General features: G+C 37.2%; 1 protein-coding gene, 1 long non-coding RNA gene and 1 other non-coding gene across 4 annotated transcripts; 1 reads left to right on the top strand and 2 right to left on the bottom strand.

Annotated features, from left to right (window-relative positions):
- Positions 1–259: 259 nt before the first annotated feature.
- Positions 260–335, top strand: LOC129294821 (small nucleolar RNA snoR77). The gene has a single exon (XR_008589454.1). It is a non-coding gene; the product is annotated as a small nucleolar RNA snoR77 (small nucleolar RNA).
- Positions 336–1,439: 1,104 nt separating this feature from the next.
- Positions 1,440–4,181, bottom strand: LOC129294193 (uncharacterized). Of its 2 annotated transcripts, none has more exons than XR_008589315.1 (2): positions 2,966–4,181; positions 1,440–2,191 (listed from the first exon to the last, which is right to left on the bottom strand). It is a non-coding gene; the product is annotated as an uncharacterized LOC129294193 (long non-coding RNA). The 2 variants fall into 2 exon arrangements; XR_008589314.1 differs by having other exon boundaries at positions 1,493–2,191; positions 4,014–4,181.
- Positions 4,182–7,844: 3,663 nt separating this feature from the next.
- Positions 7,845–11,364, bottom strand: LOC129294164 (FT-interacting protein 7). The gene is given in 2 exon segments (XM_054932344.1): positions 7,845–9,339; positions 9,342–11,364. Coding segments are annotated over 2 exon segments (3,015 nt in total). The 5' UTR covers positions 10,948–11,364; the 3' UTR covers positions 7,845–7,930.
- Positions 11,365–12,659: the final 1,295 nt, after the last annotated feature.

Raw genomic sequence — 12,659 nt, 5'->3', positions numbered from 1 at the left:
AAACAAGGAAACAGGGCTTTCTCCTTCCCTGGTCGTCTTCTTGCTCTATATAAGGACAACCTGTGCTGAATCTGATCAACTAAGCTAGGGTTAGGGTTTGAGTCGAGAGGTGTACTGGTCAGCCGATAGGTCTTGCTAGTTTTCACTGATAAGACTAGCGATTCGATGGATGAGGGGCTGAAGTTTGGCTCTTTGGCTGATAAATGCCGTGCCTTAGGGATGAATGCAGCACCCTTAACAAATTCATCAATTTTCCCCCAACTGCTCGTAAATTGAATACTTTTGCTCTTCAGACTTGCTGAGATTATCTCTGAAGCTGGTCTAGTAAGCTCAAGAAACATGCTTGATAATCCTTCCCTTGTTAAATATTAATTTTCTTTTGATTTTGAAGCGCATGTCATGTTCAAAAGGATTGAGAACTGGTTAATTTCTCTACCCTCCATTTTTTGTTGAATAGTAATTTATCAAAAAATAAAAAAAAATTGCTTTCCAGCACGATTGATATGATACAAAAGAAAAAAATCTACGAAATGGCGATTGGGCCAATGAAAAACGAACTGTTATGTTAATTTACTCTTAAGGATTTGAATTTGTATCCATGTATAATCCCAAACATCATTCGGAGACTCGAAGACAGTTACTGAACAAGAAAGCCCTAGTATGGAGCTGTTTATTCTAGTAATTTCAATGTTTTTGAATGATTTTTGAGACATTTGTGAAAAAGTAAGAAAATATAACTTTTGTAAAAGTACATCTGAAATAGAAAAAAAAAGGAAACTAAAAAATACATACATATATATATATATACCTATAAATATCACATCTGAAATAGAAACAAAAGGGTACTAAATATGTATATGTATTCTATATTATATCGGAGGCAAGCATATTTACAAGGTTTAATTGATACGCATCTTATACCTTTTAGCAATGATCATTGATAGAATAGTGATCCGGTCATTGAACGGACGAGACACTAGTTCACGGTTCATTAATCGAAATGGGGTCAAACCAGTTGATATTAAATTAATATATTTTTAATTTATGTATTATAATTAAATAAAAAATACATTTAAATATATATTTTTTTCAAAAATATACTATAGACGCTTGATAATATAATTTTTTATTGATAAATACATAATTAATATTAATTATAATTGAAGCTTTTCATTTAAATATCAAGAAAGATGTAATTTAATTTTAATTTTAATTTATTTTTTTAAAATTTTCCCAATTTTTTCATGAGAATCAGTCCGGTTTTTGTCCGATTTTATCAGTTTTTGATCGGTTCTCTGCTGACTGGTTTTTAAGGGTCAATCGAACCGGACCAGGAGCCGGTTCCCGGTTCAATCGGTTGAACCGGCCGGTTTGATCCGGTTTTTAAACCCTGTTTAAAACCACATATTAGTTGGCTAAAATCGAACATAAGATCTGGCTAAGAAAATTGTTAATATCATTAAAAAAAACAAGACTAACGTACTCGTTGAACTGTAGAATTATCCGCCCTTGGAAGTTCGAACAACATATTCTTCCGTCGTGTGTAGTTTGTACACATGGTATGGCAGCAAATAGATATACAGAATTCGGTTTCAGCAAATTCCCCAAACTCCCAAGTCCTAAGCTCTCTAGCTGATCTATGATAAAAGATGAAAGCACAAGTGTCGAAATTTTTGGAATGTCTAAAACTTATGTGGCAGAAACCTCATGTTAAGACATCTGCTACTGCTAATTAAACAGTTATCCAAAACTCTTGCCTACGTTATGTACAACACAAGTGCCGATGGACGGCTGGTTAGTATATGTGACGCTGTCATGAGAATATCAAAACATGAGCTCAGGACTATGACCAACTCATTGAAGCGAAAGTGTTCTGCGAGAAACGAATCATCATATGGTGTTGTTGCTGGCAGGGGGGCATAACCACAACTGCTTCCACCTTTTCACCAATGTCCATCTCTATTGACTGCGACTGACAAAGGATTCATCCATGTCCATCATTTCACCTTCACCTTCTGCTTCAAAAGGTTAACAAGCAGCTGAAGCTCTTTCTTCGCACACCACTGGCCAATGGGATGTAACGCACGGGACAACCGCCAGCCTGTCTCTTTACCCTTCAGAGCTCTTACCCTTGCTCGTTCCATCTTCGTCGGATTTTTCTAACTTTGCAATACCCACGATGATAGGTAATCTAGAAATGGTGTAAACAATGGTAAAGATATTTTCAAGCAAATTCAAAACACCTATAGCTTCTAATTTATGCCGAGTAGTTTATGCTATACCCCAATTATCATGTATTCTAACTTTGAATCATTATGAGCAGCCTCATTTCATTCTGTAAAAGTAACAGCATGAATAAATCAGTTGTAACTTTAGAATCATTATAATCTCAATTTTTATAGTGGAATCCTTAGAAATTTCACCGAACTTGTGAAATAATTTCATTGAACTTGTGAAATATCATATATATCACTGAAAGATAGGGATCCATTCTGCATCTAATGGTGAACCTTGCTCTAATGAGTTCCCAACAACGCTTTTCATAGAAAAGTTTCTACGGAAAATGCTGTTGGATACTCATTAGATTTAGTTACAGCAGAACTTCATGTTACTGTAGATTTCAGGAGTAGGTATCATCAACGGCTTCTCGTTACTGGACTTTATTTTCTTAGAGATGTAAAATTTCTGAAGGAGTAAATCTCATTCTACAATTGTCATGCTCTTTAAATTCCAAGACTCCAGATGACTCAGCTGGACTCCAATCACATTATCCATCCAAAAAGTTCTACTAGTCAAGCTAGAACGAGTTGAAACAGAAATAGCAAAAGATCGCGAATACCATAATGTTCATCTGATATAACTCATTTATCACATCAGAGGATGTTATAAATATCATTAGTCTTTGACAGGTATATATTTAAAGCCTACGGATTCCTTTTAATGAAGAGAATTTCAAGTAGTTTACCTTAAGAACAAAGGTTAGCATCCCTCTGAGCAAGTTGACAAACTAGGAAAATTAAACATGGGCTTCTAGAAGAGATGGCGTCAAGCCAAAAACTCACAAGAAAAGTGAAACGAACATGTTATTATACTTGATCCTCTCGGTGAACACAGAATTTATGATATGGACCAATTGAAGACTACAGGTTCACTCCAAGACTGAGAAACTGATAGAAACGAGCAAGAGCTTTAAAGAATCTTATTGTAATGAAGATAAATTTGGATTTTAATTGGCCTTGAATAGCGCATGTATTATGCAATCAGACTTCTGGAGTTTATACAGATTAAATCTTGGGATTTGGTTTCTCACTTACTTAAGATCCATCTCATCTCATGCACTTGCCCAGATATTAATGTCTCTCGACTGGAACTAAGATATTACGATCCAAAATATTACTGCTGATGAGCAACATAAACCACTTGAAAGCAGCGAGCTACTTTTGACCATCAATAATAAATTATTGCTAATGGGAGGGGGAAATCACAATCCTTAGATACAAAAGCAAATGAGAACAGCAGAAATTAGGTTCAATCCAAAAGCTTTAAGGAACTCTAACTTAGAATCTGCATAGTTACCCTTTAAGCCAGGAATCAAGTCAGATTGCACAACTATTGGGAATTTATGAGGGCTCGGATATTTGACAAAAGGGATTTTAGTTGGATCATAGAGCATAAGGGCTCTCTCTTCCGTCGCATTACAAATTGGCAGTGTTTCAACTGATACTACATCTGTAAGCGGCATGGCAGTGTTAGTCCATGGTAGTTCTTGTGATAGCCGTCGTTCAACAAAATGGGGAACGTTAACGTCTGGGTCTTCATCCATGACCGAAACAAACCCAGCATCCTCACATGTAGCCAAAATAACAAGGATAGAAAAACGGTATACTATGCAATTTCAACAATACGCATCAAGCTACGAACGCGAACTAGTAGCAAGCAATCCAGATTTCATAGTTTCAGACTAATAAACAGAAATAAAATCGCAGAGTGGAAATTTTGCGGAAGAAAGGTACCAGCCTCCGGAATTTTCTTTACGGATTGGAGAGGCGAGCTGGAGAGCAGTTGTCGGAAAACTCATCGAGGTCCTTGTGACCAGCGGAATTGTAGCTTATTATTATTATGTTTTTTTTAACCCAGTTGCGGAATTAATGTGCCATCCTTTCGCGCATGCGCGTGAAACGTAACACAACTGATAACCCCGGGCCCCGCTCACACGCGCCAGATTGTCTTGTTCCTGAGTACTGAGCAGCGCCTAAACAAAAGCATAAAACATGGCTTAAAGACTGACCAAAAAAAAACTTAAATAAAAATTAATTATTTAGTTCATTAACTTTGATTTAATTATAATTTATTTTTTAAATTTTAACTCATTAGGATTCAATCATTAAAATTTTAATTTAATTATAATTTAATTTTTAAATCTTGCATCTTACAAAGTTCTTATAATTTTAATTATTTAAATATTAATCTTTATATTTTAAAAAATAAAATTAAAAAATATTTTAAATTTTTAATATTTATAAATATTAACCCAATTTAGTAATTTAAAATATTATTAATAAATTTTAATATAATTTTATTTTTTAAAATATAAGGGTCAATATTTAGATGATTAAAAATATAAGAATTAAGTTATAAAAAAAATTAAAGATTGTGTTACAATCAAATCAAAACTTTAAAAAATAAATTATAACAAATTAAAATTTAAAAAATAAATTATAATTGAGTTCAAATTATAAGAATCAAGTGATTAATTTTTTTAAAAAAAATACTTATTTAAGATTGAAAAATATATATTTTTTAAATAATTTTGAGATCTCATAAAAGGACATCTATTTTATAAATATTTTATAAAAAATGAATATGATTTCATGTTTAGTTATAATAATAAAAAATTATTATTACTTAGTTGTTTTTAGATTTTTTGATTTTTTTGTGATCTCCATTTGTAAAAAATAATTAGGAAAGCACAATCCCCTATAGTTATAATAAAAATTGGTGATGTTTGTTTTTCATATCAGTAATGATAATAAATTATAAGAATTAGGATTGAAAATATTAAAAAATTATAAGAATAAAAAATAAAACTAGATAAAAATTATAGGAACCAATAATTTTATATTTTTAAAAATAAATTATTATTTAATTATTTTAAAATGTGATAATATCTCAATGTATCTTGCATGTTTATGACATTCTTTCTTACGTACCACACATATTATTTTTATGAATTATTTAAAATAATTTTTTAAAATAATAAAAAGTTTTTTAATTCTCATTTTCTTCTAAAATTTAAACAAACATTCTAAAATTTTATAAAATAATTTTTTTAAAAATAATTTTTTTATTAAAAAGCTTAAAATAAACAAGACCATTACAGCATTAAAAAAACAATAATAAGAAAGAAGTAAGGATACATTCACTGTTCGACCAAACAAAAAAAAAATAAAAAGAAAGAATCCGCTGTCCAGAAGTCGTTGAGTCCATGATGTTGATGCGGGAGAGAGAGGCAGAAGGATCTTGGCGTTTAAATATTTATTACTTATATTTTCTATAAAATTGCAGGGAGATTTTTTTTTTTTTTTTGAGTGACAAACAGCAAGCCGAAACTTGAGAATTTAGAAAAATTACACAAAAGTTAAGTCCACAGCATATTATGCAGTACAAATATTTAAAACAGATTCATGGAAGAGGATATCAGTATCCCCGTAATGAACATTCCTGAGTGAGAATTTCGTCTATGGTTCCAAAGGAAGAAAAAAACATGCTGAAATTATTTTGCAGGCCTGAAGGAATTTTTTGCAAATATATTTTTGAAAAAAGGGACACAATTGCCTTTAATGAGAAAAGATAATAAATAAAAGTTCATATTTTTATAACCACATGTTTATAAATTCATAACTTTAAATTTACATATTAATAAGTAATTATTCGTTGAAAGTAAAATCTTTATTTAGGATTGACATGTTCATCTTAATCAATTTAATAAATTTATAATTTAAAATTTAAATATTCATAAGTATAGGTTCATCTATTCAAAATTTAAAATTCAAAATTTATAACTTTATGTATTAAGAACTAAGGTTCATCATGATAACAAGTTTAAATTTTTATAATTACATTTTCACCAATTCACAACGTTAGATTTACATAAGTAATTGCTCTTGTTCAAAGTTGACAAGTTTGTCTTAACCAAGTTAATAAATTTACAATTTAAAGTTTAAATATTTGCAAGTACATGTTCATCTACTCGCAAGTCAAATTACATAATTCATGATTTCATATACTTAGAACTAAAGTTTATCATGATAGCAGGTTCAAATTTTTGCAGTTAGATGTTCACAAATTCACAATTTCAAGTTCATATATTAACAAATAATTGTTCATTGATAGTGACTATAAAGTTTTTTCTTTTTTACTACGGGCAATTCTATATTTTGTCCTTAAAACATATTTGCAAAAAGAGCCCTTAAATGTGCAAAATAATTTCAGAATGAATTAGATTCTTAGTGTTATTTTTTTCTCCCTTGAAAACTCTAGATAAGATTGTCCCAAAAATTATAGGGAAAATGGAAAGTAATGACCTTATAAAAATGTAAACATCAAATTAAAAATTTTAATATTGAAAATGATAGAAGAAGTAATGAAATTTGATAACGTCAATGTTTATAATTCCAAAATTATGTGTTGGTAGTTTATAATAGAAAAAGGTGTCACATTGTTTTATATTTATAAGTTTAAATAGTTTCTAAAAATTTATATAATTATTTTTTAAAAACTACTGTAAAATTTTGAAACAGCTTGCTACATGTTCTAGGCAGAGCTTATTAGATATAAAATAAGGCTAACAATAAAATAAAGCTAAAAAAGCATTGTTGCGCAGGATGGTGATAAAACAAATAATATTTAACACTAAATGTTACATGAGAGGGAAGTTGTAGAACAAGAATAAGATAAGCAAAGTTTCAACATCTGCAGGTGCAACTAAAATTTAAATTTAGTGATTGTACTTAATTCGGACATTGAGTTATATTATTTAAACCATTAAAATATAAATCAACGGTTGAGATAAATTTACTCATTTAATAATCTTAAGTAAAATATGAATTCATAAATATTAATTTAAATTTTAATAATTTAAACAGTACAAACATCAATGCTTGTATAAAGTATAGTCACCAAACCAAAATCTGGTGCAACCAAGTTCAGCAAGATAAGCTTAATTTGAATATTCTCTGGAGGCGGGGGACTGATATGTTTTTAGGTTGTTTTTTTTTTCCCGGCCTTTTTCTCAGGAAGCAAAAACGAATGAGTGCGTTTGGTCAGTGGTGAGTGAGACGGAAAGGACTACTGCTGTGATCTCTTAATTGTTCTTCCTTGCTTCAGCCTGCCGAGATTGTGGTAAGTTAAAAATTTGTTTCGTATTCCTATCCTCGTCTCGAATGTGAAATCAAGTTACTTTATTTAGATTCTTAGCCAGTTAAAATGTTTGGCCGACCATGCATTCGCAGGTCCGCAACAACATACGTAGGTTGTTGCATTACGTGGTCCAAATTTTCAAATCCCTATTGCAAGTACTCTCCAGCGACCGACCTTCCTTAAAAGCAGCTTTTCCTTAACGCCATCCCCAAAGCATATTGCACCAACGGCCTCCTTCGTCCTTCGCTCTCCTTTGGCAAAATTCCATATTTTCATTCACATTTTATAATATCGTCATGTATCACCTCTTTCTGGGTGCGCTATCAACGGTCACTTTTATCTACTTTTATACTTTTGGCGTAATCCATCCACCATCCACTTTTCGCTTCCTTTACAGGTCAAAATAGTCGATGCAAACATACAAATGGAACAAACAAACGAATAATAAATTAATATTAATAATAACAATAACAGTGGTCAAATAAAAAAAAAACTGCCGCCCATGACATCCTTACATAACCTGGTCAGCAAATGAGGGAAGCCGCCGGAAAAAGTTCACCGGAACCGATGGCATATCACCTCTAAAGCGTGGGTGTCGCAGGTAATAAAACCCGGCCCCTAAAACAAATCCCTTGAACGGCACCACATAGAACACCAGCGAAGCCATTAAACAAAACACCACAAATATCCCCGTTGCTCTTGGGTCTCGCCAATTAAACAGTGCTTCCAAACGCTCCCCTTGTGCCGCCACGTCACCCATTAATATCTGTGCCCGACCCGCCAATGCCCTCAGCCTATCGTACCGGATCCGAACCTGCTCCGCAGATCTCGTGCTGGGGAAACCATCGAACTCTTCGTCAAGCTCGTCCAGGCTCACTCCGTCCACGTAGGATATCCTAAGGTCCATGTTCTGGGGGACCCTCCGTCGATTACGGAATCTGAACACCAATACCAAGAAGGCATACATGAATACGGTGGGAAGCACCAGATTGGGGCACAGCACGATTGCCAACAACAACGAGTGCACTAGAATTGTGGTTGGAGGGTGCACCCACGTGCGAATCCCATCAAGCCACCGGGCCATCGTCGCCACACGAGACAAACAACCCACAACCCGAAACCAGTTAGCCTTGCTCCTTCTCATGCTCCACACGTGGGTGTCCGAGTCCAACATAAATTGAACCACTTCTTGACCCAAAGGTGGTTCGGATCGCGCGAGCCGAGCGGTAACAATACGCATAGCCATGTGGCGCAGGATATCCTGTTGAGCGGGGCCGAGTGGCTTCACATAATGCATCCTTGGAAGAATTGGGCTTGCATAAGCTTGCATTAGGCTTAACCACGAGGAACATGAAAACCTTACCGCGATCTCTATCTCTCCCATTTTCTTGGCGCCACTTGGTAAGATTACAACGAGGGAGTAACTATTCATGTACACTCGGTTTGTGTCCAGTGTGGATAGTCGTATTCGGATTTTTCCAATTCGCACGTCTTTGTTGGCCTTCCCCGCTTCGTCATGCTTGTACCTTCCATTGTCGAACACGCCTATTGTGAGCACTGTGCAAGGGTCGTACACATCCCAGGCGTATTGCTCGTTCCATCGTGGATTGAACCTGTCCAAGATGGTGCGAGTTCGGACCCACTTGGGCCCATATTTGGCTACCACGTAGGCGTCGGTGGTGCCCCGAGTTCCGTCTTTCGTCTTTACGGGCAGCAAATTAGTGGCCCCGCGAATCCCAACCTCGAGCGAGCCTATAGGAGCCTTAACCAGTTGCTTGGCAGCGGCTCGAACATCGCTGGTCACGTGAGCTGCCTCGTCTATCACGTGATACCCTCCTTCCAAGCACACTCGAACGTGGATTCTTCCAGCGTAAGGGCGGCTTTCGTCCCCAACCAAATTAAACCATCTTGATTTTGGCCCGTTAGATCATCTGTTCGCCTCTCGATGGACGACACGTGTATTTTCACTTGGCCCACTGTCTGGGAATGAGACGCATCCTCCACGGTCACCAGCAGAAATGGCTCAAAGGGTTCAGCGGCCACAAATATGAGGTCCTCATTCCAGGTTGGATTAGCTGAGCTGGATGATGACGGGCCCACCGATGTCTTTCCTGTCTTGAACACTTGTGCACCCAACTGAGCCTTCACGTAAAGCTCTGGGTTTCGCCGTCCCTTAGGCTCGGATGCCGAACCTCTTTGCAAATCCTGGGTCTGGATGACCGTTAGCCTCAAATACCAAAGCTTTGGAGACAAGTAAACCTTAGACCGGGTCTCTGGTATCAACCCGCCCGAATCTGACTGCCACGCTTCCTGGAACGCCTCATCTGCCTGGGTTCCAATCCACACGGCCAGCATGACGTCATTTCCAGGGGAATTTTCTGATTCCAGAGTGTACCACTGTGGAGCCAGAGGACTATCCGGGGGTACTCTCTTTGGAACTTCCTGCAAATCAAAGGAGACAGTTCCCAAACAACTTTCTGTCTTCTGATTATCTTCTTTCTTCTCCTCCGACCATACAGACACTTCCAACGACGTTGAATTAAGACCTTCTTTGTCAAACGCAAACACTTGATCCCAGTCTTTGTCAGCTTCACTTCTGGTCTTGATACTGTGTGTTGCAATCAAGAGCTTAGCATACACCGATGATCCAGACCCTGGTTTGGCTAGTTTGGCCTTTAAGACCCGTACATAGAGAAATGGCATTCGATCCACGAGATCGTAAGTGCTACGGCTTCGATCGCTGCTCAGAGATCGAAGTTCAATGTCGTTTACGCCTAGACCAGGAAGCTTTTGCATCTCCCCTTGCTTCCCAGTCCGCTGTTGCTTCTTCGGCTTCTCCGTATGAGCTATCGGCGGGTCCACCTCAGGCGGTGGCGGGACTGGAGATGACTCAGCTGGAGCTTCCTCTGGTTTCGCTTGATCAGGTTCTTGTGGCTTTGGCTTTTCCTCTTCTTTAGGTTCTTCTTTGGCTGCCGGCTTCTCATCTTCTTTCTTTTCCTCTTCTTTTGTCTCTTCGGCTTTATCTTCCTTCTTCTCTTCCTCTTTCGCGGCATTCTCCGGTGGCTTTTCCTCACTAACTTCAGTCTTTTGCTCTGTGGCGGCGGCATCGGCAGCTGGCGGATCTTCATCAATATAATAAACCTTGACCCCAAGCTCGCCTTTTATCTGAGAGAAGACGCTTCTCTTCTCCAGAGGATAATACACAAGCGCTTCAGAACCGGACTTCACAAAAGTGCCTCCTGATATTTTAACCTTGCCCAGGAAAGTGCTTCGTTTCCCTGATTTTTTGTCGTTGTACAGATTGATCTCTAAGATTTCGGAAGCCATGGCCTCGGTGTCGTGAACACTAAACTCGAGCCTCTCGTCCCACTGGGGATTCAGATCTCTGGACTTGGTCTTGGTTCGCCGTCTCTGGCCGTCGAAATCCACAATTGCGTATGCGCTTGCGGTTCCTTGGCCATCTTTTGGCATCAGATTCTTGGCATTGCAGACCTCTACGACGAGTTTTCTGCCAGAGGTCTCCGCCATTGATGTGATAAACTTTTAGCTTCTGAATAATGATCTTACGAGGGATAGAGAATGATAGCAAAGAGAACCCGAGGAGTGGTGCTGTATGATAAAGGAAAGATGTAAGAGAGAATCCAATGAGACGAGTAGTGTTTTGAGCGAACGTATACGTTAGTGGGAGGCTAGTTTGATTTTTGGTTCGAGTGGGGAAAGTGTTTGTGGGCTTGATTCTTAAAGGAAAGAGACGGAAGCAAGAGTAGTAGATGGTTTTCAAAAGGGAAAGGGCGGAGCGTGGGGCTAGTCAGCTCAGACACGTAAGACAAGAGCTGCCACGTGGAAAATTTAGGGATGCGATTTCATTTTTTAATGGACACCATGTGTTAACTGCAAGCGAGTCAGTCAGCTGAACACCGTGCCTGGTGGCAGCCAAAAAAATAACAGAAAGGAAAAGAACAGAACAGAGGGATGAGAGGCGAGAAATGAAATGACGAAGGACCTCAAATAATATAGATGATCATGAAATTCAGCTCCGTGACATGCAAATCACAATGAAGATACTGATGCGAATAAATTAACATGGACTGGACAGAGATTCTCATGAAATTCAATTTATTGCCGAACGACCTTATTCTTTTTGGTGCTGCAGTTGCTTGCCCGTGTTCTTTATTAAAGAAAAATGATGACAGAGAACCACTTGCAGGCATCTGCAGAAATGAACGTTGCTTTGTTTGTCTCTCTGTATATGGTAGTCTTTATCCTTAAGGCAGAATAGTAGTAGTTGGGAGCTCATTAAAATGCTTACAAGTGTGGTGTAGTAATAAAGACGACGCTCGTGTTTTAGTTATGGAAATGAACGTATACGTACGGCGCTGACACAAAGTAGAGTAATGTTTAAATTGGGAGATAAGGCCTCACGCGTGTCCATAAGGATTAGTTAAATATTCTGCGATCAACCAACTATTGCGGCCATAAAATATGTACCAAGCAATTGGAAGCTGAAGGATATAAAGAGGCCAATCTGCCTTTTGGCTACTGTGTGTAAATCAGCAGTAGTAGCAACTAGCAACGGTAATTAGCTTTGCAAGGTAACAGTGAGCTTGGGTTCTGTACTTCTGCTTGGACTTGTTCTGCCGTGTCTGCTTCTCGATAGATTATGGCGTGCACTAGAAAACTAGAATAATTGGGTTTTGAAGTACCTTTTCCAACCCACCAAATTTTTAACTTCGGTTGACAGATCATTTCAACGTAGATTGAAATGAGTTTGGAAGTTTGGACTTAAGATCATCACTGGCTGAAGTTTTGGATATTTGAGAGGCCACTGGCAAGTCCAATTGAAAGGCCATAGAGGGTCATGGACTGATTTTTAGGCCCACTTCACCTTGACCTTGATTCTCTCTTCTGCTATATGGGCTTTGTACGCTAGAAATTACACACCTCTTGGTCTCGTCTCATCCTCTCAAGATTTGGCTCTTATAATACTAGAGCATGCACATGTTTTTAAATCTGACTGTTGCTGCTTCCAAGTATTGTGAATTCGGTTTATGCAGAGCTGATAACGCATGTACCCTGGGACAGATGCCATATGGGTGCTTGTGCTTTAAATTGGAACTGAAGGCACTTCTTTTCTACCGTATCCTGTATGTATTCTGCAACATCTATAAAATTTTAAATTTTGATTCCACTATCAATGAACAGTTCCTTGATAAACTCAAAAAAAGGCCGAAAGAAACTGG

The sequence above is a fragment of the Prosopis cineraria genome, unplaced genomic scaffold (genome assembly GCF_029017545.1).
Source record: "Prosopis cineraria cultivar Desert tree isolate PC_DT_omini unplaced genomic scaffold, ASM2901754v1 PC15, whole genome shotgun sequence".
NCBI lineage: Eukaryota > Viridiplantae > Streptophyta > Magnoliopsida > Fabales > Fabaceae > Prosopis > Prosopis cineraria.
Note: the sequence above shows the minus strand (reverse complement) of the source record. Positions and strands in the feature narration are given on the sequence as shown.